The sequence below is a fragment of the Echiichthys vipera genome, assembly GCF_963691815.1.
Source record: "Echiichthys vipera genome assembly, chromosome: 12".
NCBI classification, from domain to species: Eukaryota; Metazoa; Chordata; class Actinopteri; order Perciformes; family Trachinidae; genus Echiichthys; species Echiichthys vipera.
The window spans coordinates 11,816,765-11,832,327 of record NC_139837.1 but is presented as its reverse complement, the minus strand read 5'-3'; the positions used below and the strand labels follow the sequence as shown (position 1 = coordinate 11,832,327).

The window sequence follows — 15,563 nt, the reverse complement described above, 5'->3', positions numbered from 1 at the left end:
TTGAACTATTTTTCCGTCACTTACAGCAAAACAGGGATTAAAAAAGAGCCAAAAAAGGGAACTGAGAAAAAAGAGTGAGTAATATGATACCCGATGTTCAGAAAGAAGAGGGGGAACATGAGGTGTTGCTCTTAACGAGGAGACGACTTTTCCGCCTACATGAGATGAGGAGTGACTCTGCGGTTCTGAAGTCATTGCCGCCTTTGGGAATCAGGAGGGAAAAGATTTGAGGCCAGCCATAACAAGGTCAGTGCAGAGAGAGCTAAAAAAGAGACGATAGACAATGGAGTGACAACTGGCACCAGGACTCAACTGCGATCAAGAGGCTTAGTTGGATTTGAAGGGGAGAGCAGGGGCCTCATTTTTAAAACTGTGCGTAGGAGTCACGTCCAAAGTGGCGTACGGACGAAACATAGGACGTGCATGCACATACAAATATGTATGTACAATATTCTGGCGCAACTTCCTTCTCATTCATCTCCACAGTGCAACAGCGCTTTACACAGTCGGATGCTCAGCTTCTACTGACTTCAGTGGGGAAGCGTAGAGCGGGTTGTTCCACTGCAGCCAAACTAGATTGTCATTGGATAAATGCTGGGCTTTGTCCCACTCATCGGACGCTCAGCGTCTCTGGGGGTCTATGGGGCAGTGGGCTGGCCCGGACGCCCAGCTTCTGCATGATGATTGGATGAGCTGTCTGATGCTGAATCCTTTTTCGATTGACAGCTAAATGAGCGAATCAGCAATCTTGAATTTTTCCAATTTTTCATTCAGTTGTTGTGAACAGATCCGGATACGTTACTTATCCCCAGTGACTTTGTCTCCCCAACGAGCAGCGGCAGCTGCGGAGCTTTGCTCCCCATCACTCACACTCACAGTAGCCTGGTGCGGCAGCTTCAGCTGGGCCATGGCCGTTTAAGCAGCCTAGCTCTGCTGGCCATTGAGAGGACCACTGGTCAAGTCCCTGGAAAAGACGCCTTGTTCGTACGACAAGGTCACACAAGGAATTTACATATAAATAAACAAACATTTCTGATGTAGGCCGGAAAAATGAGCTTCCCCTCCTTGAAAGACCAGCAGCTGCCACTGGTGTATATCCAAATTCAAGTATCAAAATCAGATCAGAGCTGTGAAAGTGGATAAGCATCTCTAGTTAAGATTGCCATTCCCTATGTATTCGTATTCACAACAGTGAGCAAGACATTTTAATCTTACTTTTAGCTCCTTGCCAACATTTTGTTAACACTAATAGGGCCAAATGTGTTGGAACCTCTTTCTTCTTTGCCAATAAACATGGATAAGGATATACATATCAATTAAATGCTGAAAATAGTCTGCAGAGCAGACTCGTAGTCCCTACAAGCAGGAAGCATTGTACTGGGCTGAAACTAGCTTTTGATGCTGTTAGAAGTATGTTTCTATAATGTGAATAACACAGATTGCCGCTTTATACTCAAATGTTGGCCAATGTAAACAGGGATCCAGAATTAGAATGATAAAGATGTAGTATTTTAATAGCAAAAACTAGATTTAATCAATGTTTAAGGTAAAATGAGAGGTTTTCATCTCCCATCAAGGTGTTTTGTGGTTGCTCTGTATATAACCGTACAGTAAGAGTGGGTGCAAAGCAGGGCCACCCCTGCTGCATCTCACCCTGAGCAAAGTCTTACATGAGTGGAGATTCAATTAAGGGTTTCCATCTCTATGCCTAAAATTTCTCTGCATTGCACAGTGAATGAGCAGGCATGGATGGAGCCGTAGGGGCAGCTGATGCCAGACACAGGGAGTATGGTGATCTTTTTCCCCAACTAGCAAAAAGTTTCCCACACAACAGTACCTCCCTCTGGTTTGATAATGATTCAACTGGGATTTCTTTACAAAACAAATCTTATGATTTTTTTGAGATCATATATTTTTATTTTACAAGCCATTTTGGCTAAACACTGGTATTTTATACTTTTACATTCAGTAAGACTTGTTTACTTTCATCAAGTATGCACTCATTATTTGCAATGCAACAAGTGTTACTACATTGAACCACAGCAAGATAAAGAACACTTTCAATCAATAGCTTCACAATCTGAAACCATTTTCAATCTGAAACTGGCTTCAGTTCTTTTTCTCTTTTTTTGTCTTCAGCTTGCTTTCAGAGAAATAGGATTTCCTGACCTAAGTAACAGAATATTCATTTGGACAGATTTGTTTTCTAATGCAATATTTTTGTTTTCTATTCTGTATTATCTAAAGAATCTATAGCATTTAGTGACATTGGCTGTCTGTTAGCAGTGGTTCAGATTGTATTAATGGAACCAGAGTTTTAAATCCAACACATTAGGTAAAAACTCAGCTCAGGCCAGGACAGAGTAGAGGCCATTAATGACTTCGGCATAGGTGTAGTTTACTTAAGTAAGAGAAAGTAAACAAAAGGCAACCCAAATGCAACCAAACAAAAATGGTGTAAGCCAGGAGACAAACAGAGACAGACTGATGGGCACAAGCTTATATAGTGTTATGTGTAATATATATATATATATATATATATATATATAAAAAACTTGGAGTATTATACTTGAGTTGCTTTCGTTATCACTCTATCCACTTAATATGTATTAATGTAGTATAAGCTTGAATGAGAACGGGTTAAGCTTGATTCTTTCATGAATAAAGTGTGTTTGCTTACCAGCCATGTACTTGGACTCCACTGGGTGTCATTTGATTGAAATTGCTCACAATGTGAAAAAACATGAGCTCTGCATGGATATTTTTGAAGTGGTGTGCGACCTTCCACAGCAAGAAATCTCTGTTGCTATAGCATGATGTGTTCTTTGGTGTAAACTGTAGCATAAAACACATGCTGCATATAATCCAGTTTATGCATATTTAAAATATCTGCTCTGATAAATAATAAATTGCCCCCAGGCTTTGGTGAAAAAGCATTTTTCTGTAGAATTTGAAAAGTATCTGAAAATGAACGTGTGAATACTCAAAGAATCAAGTTAAAAAATTTAAAAATAAAGCATTAATGTATTTAAGTGCAAGGATTTGGCAGTGCGAGAGAAACACACTAATCGACCTCTAAGTTGAGTTATAGGCCATAGTTTCTGGAAAATGAAGACGCCAAAATAGGTGTTTTATTCTTTTGAGTCTTTTATTTTATGTACATGTATTAGGTCAGTAGCCTCATGTCAAAAAGCCTGAATGATTTACCCCAGATTGCAGTTTTTTAAACCACTATGAGAAACTACTGCTACTAAATATATGTCACTGTTTTACTCTTCTAATTCAGTCTGATCACTCAAAATTACAGTTTTGATTTCGGAAGAGAGAGAGATATGTAAGTAAATGTTTTGTTAAGACTTGTTGAATACTTTAGAACCAAACTTATGATCCAGGGCAAAATGTGCAGCGACAGGAACCTGCTGAATAGAGTTAAACTCTGACAGAAATACAAATAAATGAATTCAAATGTGTGTGTATAAAGCATGAGTAGAATTCCCACAGTGTGTATGATCCTGAAGCCTGTTGAGAGGTGTCCACCACAAAAATCATCTAAATAATAGAACAGATTACTTGCAAAGGTCTTTCAAGGCTGGCAGTTTGAGTTCGCACAATTTCGTCTGTGATGTTTTGGGGACAAAAATGTGGGTGCAGTCAGTCAGTGTATCTTCTGTGAGATTAAAGATGAAATCAACCACTTAGTCCTGCTTCTGTCTGTCTGTGTTGACATTATGATGCTGCTTACAGTTGTCATGTTCAGTTTTAGGATTTCTTTCTTTATTCCTGTGTGAGTCTTTACAGCTTGGGGCGTCAAAGACAAAAGTACTACAGTCTCAGACGTACACGTACACATGTCAAGTGTCAGACACCAAGTCAATACACACACACACACACACACACACACACACACACACACACACGCACACACACACGCACACACACACACACACACACACACACACACAAACACACACACAGACACACAGCCTCAGTCTCTTTCACATCACTTAAAATCCTTGCCCTTGTGATCATCTGGCAGGAATAAGACATTACGCTTTGTTTGTGGCAGATTTTAATGTTTCATAGATGTTGGGTTTACTTTCATCTCAAATCTCAAGTCATCACGCAACTGCTAATTAGCAGCGTATATCAGTGAGTAACAACTCCAGATGGGAACATGCATTATTTCCTCCACTCGTGTTTTGAAGAAATGTTTTTATGCCTCTGCTTGGGTCGTGGCCAGAGGCATTGTGTGTTCGTGTTGTCCGTCCCATTCTCATGAATGCGATATCTTAGGGAGATGTAGAGGGAATTTCTTCCAATTTAGCACAAACATCCACTTGGACTCAAGGATGAATTGATTAGATTTTGGTGGTCAAAGGTCAAGGTCACTGTGACCCCATGTCTGTCCCATTCCTGTGAACATGATATCTAGGGAAAGCCAGGAGGAACTTTCAGTACATCTCCTGCTTGTGACTTGAAAATTGATCTCAGCGTGCCCTTTTGAAGGATTTTTCAATTCCTAAAAAATATCTTGAGGAGAGAGGATGCACATGTATCCTTTGTGTAAGTCTTTTTGGCACTTGTGACATACCCATGACATATGAAAGAGGCGTGACATACAGCGGGAATAAACAAACCATGGCAGCTGTGCCACATGCCATATTTAATTGACGGTCGCTTTAAATTGATGACTCCGAAGCACAGATGTGTTATATTGGTAAATGCTTGTCACCTCGACTCCTCATCTCTCTCTTGCCTTCTCACCTTGCATTTGGGAGGGACTAAGAAATGAGGAGGGGAAGGAAGGAAAGGAATTAAGGATGTACAAATTAAGAAATGAGGAGAAAGGACTCAAGCATGGACCGATTAGATGATGGTGGTCAAGGGTAGACAAGAATCTCAACACTAATTATGACTAAATTTCCCACAAATGTCCAATCGGATAACATGATGAAGTGATGACATTTTATATCCAAAAGGTCAAATGTCAACTTCAGTGTGACACCATAATGTTCTGCAAAAACACTTTTCAGGCCGTATTTTCCATCATCCATTTCAATATACAGGAGAGATAACTTCCATTTCCGATTCCACTTGTGTATGCCTTCATTCATTATTCCACTGTTCTGTATACTACTACCGTATGAGTGCAGATAATGTACAAAAATCCATCCCACTGAAGTCAGCTACACCATTGAAAAAAGAAACATGAAGGTGATACATTTACCAATTCATAATATCAGAGAAGTATAATAAACTTTCCCCTGTGCTACACAATTTCCAACGAGCTGAGAGATTGACCAGGGTGAGAAGCGAGGATCACTTGGGCTACACTTGTTCTACCGAATTATAAGATTTATTGAAAAATGCTGCTGGGCTGCTGAGACGGGGAAAATCAATGGAAGCACAGCTGTAAATCTGACCAGCAGAAACCTAGCCTGAAACTAGAGGTCTCACCACTTCTGCGCGGGTGAACAAGCCTCCCTAAAACCTCTGTAAATCTCCCTCCAGATTTATTGCAAGACTGCGCGTACCGTATAGTACAGACCAAATCTATTGTTGTCACTAAGTAGCTGATATTGTATAGGAGAGGCTACTTTTTTACTATAAGCCGCTACCCTTACGCAGTACTATAATCCAATTTGATGTATGTCCCTGTTCATTTGTGATCAGTGTGAGTTGTATTTGCAGTAGGTTATAGATAACACCACCGGTCTTCATTGTTTATCCATCCTTTGGGAAATTTGAGCTGTTTAACTTTGCACAGTTTTATACAGCTGGAACCAGAGCAAGGCATAGACTATAAATGTAACTAAGTTTTAACATACAACAAGAGTATAGTTTCAGAATTGTAGCAGGAAAGCATTTATATTTTAGTAAATGTTTGTGTCCTTCTGTAACAGTTTTTTTTTGCAGTATGCAGTTCTTCAGGGAATCGCTCTGTGCACATTTCAAAGAGTATGACGATTTTTTCTTTTGTCGATGATGCAAAATAAAAAGTTTTTACAAGTGTCCAAAATCTCAATTTACTGCTCAATACAGGGTCAATACTGACCGTCTATTATATGGGGATTATGAAGGGCATAAAGGGAGACACCGAACAAGCATCAACCATGCATCCCTTTTTCAAAAAGCTGTGATTCCTTAACTCCCGCACATGAATTAAGCATAAGATATTTTGTTCAGTGATTCTTTTACAACACCGCTGTGATAACGCAGCACTTAGGGGACAACAGGAGGAGTTTTTTTTAAAGTTGATATAGTTACTCCCTTCAATAAAATGTACCCACCTGACCCATGTCCCTGGTAAACACTTGTATACTTCGTTTCTTATTAAGATGGTATTGTCTTCTTTTTTTTACCAAGCTTTTTTGAAATGTCATGCCTGAAATAATTCTCAATATGCATTTACGTAGTACGGTTAATTTGATGTTTTAATCTATATGGTGGCAGCAGCGTGGCGATTGAACATTGACGCAGTGAGAGGCACGTAAGAACAACAAGTTGTGTTTGTGTGTTTGTGTGTGTGTGTGTGTGTGTGTGTGTGTGTGTGTGTGTGTTTCAGTAGCCTCTGCAGGGTATGCAATTGTGCACGTGTGGATGGTCTTTTTTTTTTTAAAGACATGACATGTGTAAATAATAAGATTAACGATGGCTACATTCCATTTAGCTGCTTTATTGTCAGGGTCCTGGTATTGTGCGTACTCACTAGCTGTCACGCTGTCGTGGCTCACTTGAATATGCAGAGCCATTGTTATTCTTAAACACGTGCCAATTATACAACTACAGGTCAAAATGCATGCTGTGAAACAGGCCTATTCATTTGTGTACAGTAAAAGAAGAATTCCTTTTTATTTACCCCGCAAGGGAAATAAAATAAAATAAATAAATAAAATATTCGCATAGCTCCTTAATGTACTCCTTACGCACACATTGCTTTTAGATTCACAGATGAGCGTGATTGTCGAAGAAAAGTACCATCTTTGCAAACTTATTTTTATGACAATAACTGGAGCTTTGGTGATATGGAGTTTGTTAAGAAAATAAAGCCATACATTGTAATATATGACAGTACAGATTTGCAAATAAAGTTGAATGTAGCATTAAACGATTCATCCAAATTTAAAATTGCAATATAGCCTACTGTAATTTTCAAATCAATTTATTAAAGGCCAAATGTGTGATAAAATACAGTTTTAAAAACACATCTCTGTTTGGCACAGATCATTGCGAAATCGCACCATGATCATGTTTGCTATGTTTTTCATAGAAAATGTGAATAATGACCATTTCTTCTAATATCACAAACCATATTGCAACTGCAATATCAGTTACAATGATGGCATTTAGATATTTCTTTCAAAATTGTTCCTTCCTGTGTGTACATAAAATATTCACATTTATTTAAACAACTTTTAACTGTTATTTATTATTTATCTGCCGTGTGATTTGGATCTGCTCTAAAATGTTATGGGTTTTTCCTCGGCCCATGCTGCATCCTAGTTCCACGTTTCATGAAAACAGGGCCAGTAGTTTTTCTGTAATCCTGCTGACAAACAAGCAAAACAAACAAACCAAGTCAAAAACATAACCTCTCTGGCAGAGGGAATCATGCTGTAGTTCAGAAAATTGTGCAAAAAAAAGTGGGTATGCATTTTTCAAAGCTTTGCAGCAGTGCTTAAAAATGTTTTCCACCATTCATTTAATTTCTCCATCTGTGAAACAACTGAGATCCCTGGACGGGAGTCTGGACAGCTCCCACAATGAAACAGATACTTCTCTGCAGTGCTGCGAGGATGAAAACTTTGTGAAATGCACTTGAGAACTCCCTGAACAAGGAAAATTGGTCCTTAAAAAGCTTTTCTTTCATATATATTCTGAAAATGAAGGTTTTTTTCTTTATAATACCAGTGGGTTTGTTCATATCAAAACCAAATAAATCCAGAGGCAAAGTCTTTGAAATCAGTACACTTTGTAGAAGCTGCAACACTCTCTCTTAAAGTGCAACCTAGTGTGCCCTCGTGTCCTCCAGTAATGTGTTTGTAACGTGACAGCTGAAGTGTGATTTCTAAACAAAAGTGGGATAAAAATCCATAAAAACCAAAGATGATGACATATGCCGAAGACAAAGCCCACAATAACATCCGTCCAAGCAGTCCTGTAGTCATTAAAGCAGGGATGGTCGTGACTGTGTGACAGCTGTGTGCTTTCATTGACTGTGTGTGCGATGTCGAACACAAAGTCCGATCTTTGCACAGTAGGGGTCCGCCTGTCTTCTCCGATACAGTTTGTTCTCTCAAGTACACCTTGAGGTTTGTTCCCCACAAGAACACAAGTATCGATTTTTGATTCAACCTCATGTTATCCAGGAGTGCTGAAAACCAACTTGTTCCTTCTGATGTTGTCTTAACAGCCAATGCTTGAGTGCGTTTGTGGTTAGGTATATGTTTTGGTTTCCCCACTATCTAAAGACATTTATTTGGGTTTTGCTTGTTTGTTTCAAGGCCATTTTGCTGAGCACTTACTGGTGGCGACATCCCACAGGAGGCAATTACAGTCCAATCTATTTCACAATTACTGTGATCACCCGTGTAGGATGGCCCAGCTCGAGGAACAGCTGGGACGAATAAATCAAACCTTCCAGAGCAGGACAGGTGGAACCGTGCAGTGAAAGAAGCTTCACTGTATCTTCTACCATAGATTGGGGTTTTCCTCTGAGGAGCATTGCACAGGTGTAGGCATCACTCAGAACCAAGGAGGTGTAAATTATGCAAGTCAGGAGATTTCTCTGGTGTTGGTTAATAAAGGGAGGATATTTTCTAAATGGTATCACAGAATTGAGTGAAAGAGTTTACCTTTAATCCCATTCATTTCACTCATTATCTGAGATATCAAATTAAAGATGTAAAGGTAAATTTCTTCATTTATAACTTCTTTCCTCTACTAAATCAATGTTTGTTCTTATGTTATCCTCTTCCTTTTTATACGAGGGATTTAAGTCTATATCTACAATATCTCACATGCAATGTTCGGCTTATTTTCTATTTCAGGTTTTAGCCTCTATGCTTTTATGTTTTAGTCCCTCGTTTTTAGCCTCCATATTTTAACCCTTTACTGTTAGGCAACAGTTTTTAATCTCCAGTGTTTCCTCAGGGGGCCTGCCAGTTTGTGAGTTGTCTCTGATCTTGGCCGCGGGGGGTTCTGTCCCGTGGACGGTTCCGGCCCGGGCGGCTAGAGGGCTCTGCACCTTGGTGCGGAGGCTCCTGTCTGCTCGGGTTGGGGTGGTCTCTGTGGCGGTGCTCCCTGTGACCTTGGACTGGGATCTCTCCCGGTGTGGTTGGCCCCCCAAAAGGTAGCTTCCTCTAGACTCCTCTGCACCTCAGGTCTCGCTGCCCGGCCATGTCTCTGTAGTGACAGCTAGCGTTGGTGTAGGTGTGAGTCTGTGTATCTGTGTGCCTGCATGGCTGTGTGTGTTTATGTGAATGTGTAAATGAACGTATATACATTTGTATGTGTCTCTGTGCATGACTGTGGGAGAGATGGGTTCTTTTAACTTTCTTCTCCTAATTTTATTTGATGTTTCTCTTTTTCTGTACATCTCTGTGAGGCACCTTGCGATACTTTTCTGTATGAAAAGCGCCATATAAATAAAGGTTGATTTGATTTGATTTGATTTGTGCTCATCTCCTTGGAGATTTAACCATTAACACTAGGTGTAAATGCATCCAAGAAGCATTCGAAACAGATTGAAATCCAAATGTTTAAACTACTTTGGGAGCTAGCTTAAAGGAGACATTATAATGCTAATTTTCTGGTTTATACTTGTATGTCGGGTTTCTACTAGTAAATGTTAACATGCTTTAGTGTAAAAAAACATTTTTTTTTCTCATACTTGCCTGAATATATTTACCTTCTGTCTGAAATGCTTTGTTTAAGCACCTGCCCTCCCAGTCTGCTCTAATTGGCTTGCTAGAAAAATATGGTGCACCTTGGCAAATCTCTGTGGTGGAGATTAGGGCAGGCGGTAACTAACCTAATGGTATCTAATGAGCCTGCATGTGACATAGGAGGGGGAGCCAAATCTTAATATCTTTTGCAATAACTGTGTCTTATTTCACAGTTAGCCACTCCAGATAGACAAGCATGTTTGCAAAACCACTGAACGAGTAGTTTCCTGATATGTCTGCTAAATAATATATAAACTGTCAAACTGATAAATACAGAAGTCATGCTTCTTATGTCTTTTTCAGCAGTTGACAAACAGTTTCAGGTGCATTACCACCACCTTCTGGACTGGTGAAGTGCCAATGCGGATGTGCATGTAGCCTGGGAACCATTTGAACGACTACAATAATTAGCTAGAGCAACTGTGGAGTTAGTATGGTCTATTCTCCTCTTTGTTTACCTTGTGCATTTAAACCAAAAATTTAAATTCTTGTGAATTCTTGTCGAGTATTCAAGCCAGACCGTCCTCACCCGAAAAAAATAACAACAACGCCTTTATAGGTTGATGTTGCACGCAAATTATTACAACCCCTATTTACTGCAATTTCCCAGCTTGGGATAAATAAAGTGTTTCTATTATATTCTATTCTATTCTATTCTAAATTTGTTGTTAGGTAAGACCTCTAGTGGCCATAGTAATTATCGCAGGAGCAAACAAGGAAATAAGGTGTTGTTGAAGAGCGCCAAAGTCCGCTGAGGGACGCTGGCCAAGGTGGTGGATGGGTAAAACAACTCCTTTCACCCCGAAGACCAGAGTTTGTGTGAAACCAAACGTCAACATCGACTTCTTTTTTTAAGTTAATTAACTTTTTTCGGACAAAGGTTTGTGATGTAGTAACATCCATGACTTGTTTTAAGCCACTACCCAAGTAGTTGTGTTGCCTAAAAGTATCCAAGTAGTTTGTTTCACGTTTACCACATGTTTAAAACACTTTCTGTGTGGATGTGCTTGTTGAAGCCATTAGTTTACTGTAATGCTGGAGAAGTGGGTATGTACGGTTTCCAGGAAACTTTGGTCAGTAGTATAACACTAGACATAACATCATCCATGTATGTCAACAAGCATGGGTTTCCTGGCACTAATACTTAGGGGATGACCTTCATAAGTGCCCAGACTGCTCCTTCTCGAGGTCTCTGTTTCCCTGTTTTCCATTAGTGCTTAAACGCTTGCTGCGCTAACCTCATGTGTGTGATACACATGGGAGTTGTGGGCTTGGATGAATGGATAGAGGAGCAAGTCCTTTCCCTCGAAAATGATGATATACTACTGACATGTACTCAAAACCTCTATCTACATGAAGTATATACAGGCACATCTTCTCCGCCAAAATAGTGAGCAATCAAATATTTAGATTCAGACGTACTACTGGAATATTTTTGCACACACTCCCAGTATCCACTTCATTTTATTCGGTACACTGCGCCGTTTATGCAAACAGCTCACTCCTGTGGACAATGAGTTACTAATAAATAAAACATAAATATAAAGAATGCAGACAGGGTTGAGAGCTTCAGTTATCATCCGCCTGAACGTTTGATTAATCTAGATGCAGCTTTGAATTCAAGTTTAGCTTTTTTTTAACATTTCGGTGTCTAGAGATCACAGGTGGTGTGATGTATTTTTTAAATGTATAAAGTAAATCAGCAGCATGTTGATGAGAGAGGTCATATGAGCTCCTTAGACCCCAAAAATAAAATTTTAAGACAATTTAAATGTCAAAAGTGACTTTGCCGACTTCAATTCCTCATGCAGATCATGTATGTATGTATACTCAAGTTGGCCCAATGCAACTTTCTTCAGGAGTTTAGAAATTATGTAGGTCATGTTATTGATTGTGTCATGCACATACAGGTCCCAGCCCAAATAAGGCGTTTGAAAGTGTAACCCTTAAATCTTATAATTGTATATGAGCAATAAAACATTAATTGACATCAAGGTCAATCTCACCTAAATCACATAACAAACCAAATAGGAAAAACATAAAGGGACACATCTGTAGGTCATTTGTAGACCTTCTAAAATTTGCAATGAGGATTTTTATTTTATTTTTGCATGGCGGATATCTTTTCATTGTTACTCACTTACTAAATAAAGGTGTCTCAAGATCAGATATTCTATAGTGTGGTGGGTTCTTTTTGTTTTTTTCAGTTCTATTTATTTTTTTTACCTAAGTGTCCAAAACAGATGGCATGTATTCCTATAAGTGTGGTTATGAACCAGTATCTCAGGAAAACCTTTCTTGTAAATTGATATTTTTATTAATAGATATATTTTTGGTATAGCTTTTTGTGAATAGTTTCCCGTACAGTCTCAACAATATCTGCATGTACAGTTTGTTAATAGAAAACTATGATGTATGTGTGCAAATTTTCTGCTAAAATATGTTTTTAGTGTTTTTTGGAAGGATGTTTGTTGTTTCTCTGTTGTCTCTTTAATCTGACTTGCTGGTTTTAAATGTTTATCACCCTGGGGAGGAACTTCTCATGGTAGAGCCGGTAATTATGAGTGTGGTGACCATATTTAATGATGAAGATCCAAAATATTGTCCATTTAACTACATTTGTGGTTTGTAATCAGTGTGCAGAGCTTACTCTCGTCATTGATGCTAATTCCCCATAGCCTACCACCTACATGTGACGATATGAATGTGCTCATTATAGAAAATAATTCATTATTAAAAATAGATTAATATAAGCAGGAGTTACTGGAGTGGGGGGCAGGGAGACCCAGGTTGCTGGACTTCATGCATGCCTGTCTGCCCCCATCATGCTCATGTGAACAGCAGGTGCTCCAAAGGATGTGTCATGTCATTATTCACCACCAGGGGCCAATGAATGGAGAGCAGCAGAATGCTTTTCAAACGGTGCTTTCTCCTTTGTGAGGGAAGACCTGAAGTGTGTGTGTGTGTGTGTGTGTGTGTGTGTGTGTGTGTGTGTGTGTGTGTGTGTGTGTGTGTGTGTGTGTGTGTGTGTGTGTGTTAATATCTCTGTACATTAGCCCGTGTCTGCTGAGAGAGAGAGGGAGAAGGGGGTGTGTGAGAGGGAGTGAAGGTGAGCAAATGAGCAAGCAAAAGGGAATTTCTGTGTGTGCCAGCGCTTAACATTCGACAAAGTATTTTTAGCATTGTTTTTCAGCAGAGTCTGTTTTCCAGTCTGAGCGTGGTACGGGTCTCTCATGCATTTCTCAATCGTATACCCTGCTTTAGAGAAACACACACAGATGTAAAATACTCTCACACAAACACACACACATGAAAGCATTCAGTTGCTTCTACTTTAATGGCTAACGTTCACAGGGCTCCGATTGTCCCAAGCAATAAATCATTTTCCCTTGCCACATCTGAAATATTCATTCCATGTTAATCAAGCACTGCTTCTTAAATACACACACATGCAAAGACACATACACTCAGCGGTGTGTTATATAGAGTAGGGCCCTGCATGCCTGTGTGGGAATCCTTGTAACCATTTACTAATGATGCCGTGATGCAGCTACCTCTCGTTTCTCTTAATATAGCACTCAGACTTGATAAAGCATGACCAATAGGGAAAAATCTGTCGTGCTATCGTTTTTCTTCCCAGCACTAAAACTGTAAAGTGGTTTGTTTTTTATAGAGTTTAAATTATTATTAATTTTTAAGCAAACTGTGAAAAAATGCACTCTATTATCACAGTACTAGCATCTCTCTGCATGCATATATGCTCATATTGCTAACATGCTGATGTTTAGCAGGTATGACTTTTACCATGTCCCCTAAATCTCTTTTTGCAGGTATTTGATCATAAACCAAAGTATTGGAAACATTTGAATTTGGACCGGATGATGTTTCAAAGCGCTCTCTCCGTACTGTCAGATATAACATTGTGATGGAAAAATGCTGAATTCATTATTTTGTAAGCCTGAAAGTAGTCAAATTGAAATGCTTTAGTGAGGAAGATTACAATCAGCATTCATTCCCAGGACAACCATAACATTTTCACTGGCCTCCATGTCACTTTCTAGTGTTTTCTCACGCTGTTTCCTGGCACGAACTGTGACACTGGGAAAAAACAAAAAGGCAGCCTCTACTGCTTTCTTCAGGAGTTTAGAAATGTTGTCGGACAGGGCAGATGTGCAAAGGAGTCTATTGCCCTATTTTTTGTGTTTTTCCTGTGTTTAAAAACCTGAATATGCATGCTAATTTGAGGTATAAGAAATGGTACAAAAGTACTGGAATGAGGATCAGTAATGTGTGTGTTGTGAACTGTAGAATGTAACTCATCCTAGTTTGCTAAAAAAAAAAAAAATACTACGGCCCTAGTAGCTAGTGAAACAGACAAATACATTCTAACTTTTCTCTTTCCTCATAGATCCCAGTTATGACTGGAGCCTTCATGGACTCCTCACCCAATGACGACTACAGTGGAGAGCACTCGCTGTTCAACTCCTCGGCCAGCGTCCACGCCGCTGCCTCTGCTGCCTCAGTACATGGCCAGCAGGATGAGCAACAGTCCATGTCCAGCGATGCCATCTGGCTCTGGATCGCCATCATCGCCACCATTGGAAATATTGTGGTGGTTGGCATTGTCTACGCCTGCACTTTCTGATGAACATATGCTTACAAAGACAAACATGCACACACGCACATCCTGCTTTTACCGGATCTCTGGACCCCTGAGTGAGGCCACACTTCTTAGAAAAGCACTCTCTCTATGTTTCCCTCTATGTATCTCTATGTCTCTCTGTCTCCCTCGCACTTGGCTTTTGGATCAGTTTGAGCCCCTAAGGGTGTGGAGGTTGTGATACTAGACAATGACATATGGACTTCTATATTTCTTCATCAGAGGGGAAGGCTGGGACTTGGCTGTGTTTGTGAGCACTGAGTGTTTTAGGACGCTCCAACTGGAAGTTTAAAGAGAAGCTTTTGTGTTCCACGCTTTAGTTAAAAACAGAAACATCAGACCTGCGCTCTCAACCAAGAATCAAAGGAACGTGGTTTTTTTTTCAGCTTAAGTTTGTTTCCGTGTTTCTCCTCAGACACCCCCACTTATAATTGCAAGATGAGAATGGAGATTAAATGGGGCTAAAGATTCAGGTTGATCCAGGCCAGATAGTTGCTTGGCAATTTAGGTTGGTGCTGTTTAATTATGTGGCTGAACAGAGATGGTGGATGTTAAAACATTTAGAAAGTGCTGGATTACTTTCATGCCAGGGAGCCCTGAGGCCCAGGCCATTAGAGGATGAAACATGGTGTGAACACTGATCATCAGAGTATATAGTATCCAAACAATTGAACTGAAAGGAAACAAAGAACAAACACCTTTAAGATCTCATTAAAAAACGGTTTCTGCGATGTAAACGCAATTATACACTATGAATGATGACTTTATGATTAGATGAGTAGTGTAAAACTAAGTCAACCTTCGAAATGAATGATCTCATTGTCAAATGCTTACAGTAATATTCACCAGGGATTATTAGGAAATGTAATTGTATTGTCATGGTCTGTTCAGTCGGGTTTAGATATTATCTACATATGTTAACAAAATACAATTAAGCACAAATTGAATCGCAAGAT

General features: G+C 39.6%; 1 protein-coding gene across 1 annotated transcript in view; it reads left to right on the top strand.

Moving 5' to 3' along the window:
• The window catches only part of LOC310954400 (uncharacterized protein C14orf132), a gene marked incomplete at its 3' end in the record, with an annotated part of 28,718 nt that extends 14,126 nt beyond the window's left edge, over positions 1–14,592 (top strand). Inside the window, exon 2 of the mRNA XM_083923837.1 lies at positions 14,356–14,592. Within this exon, the coding sequence (XP_083779963.1) occupies positions 14,356–14,592 (237 nt within the window). The remainder of the gene's footprint in view (positions 1–14,355) is intronic.
• Between the last annotated feature and the right edge of the window lie 971 nt (positions 14,593–15,563).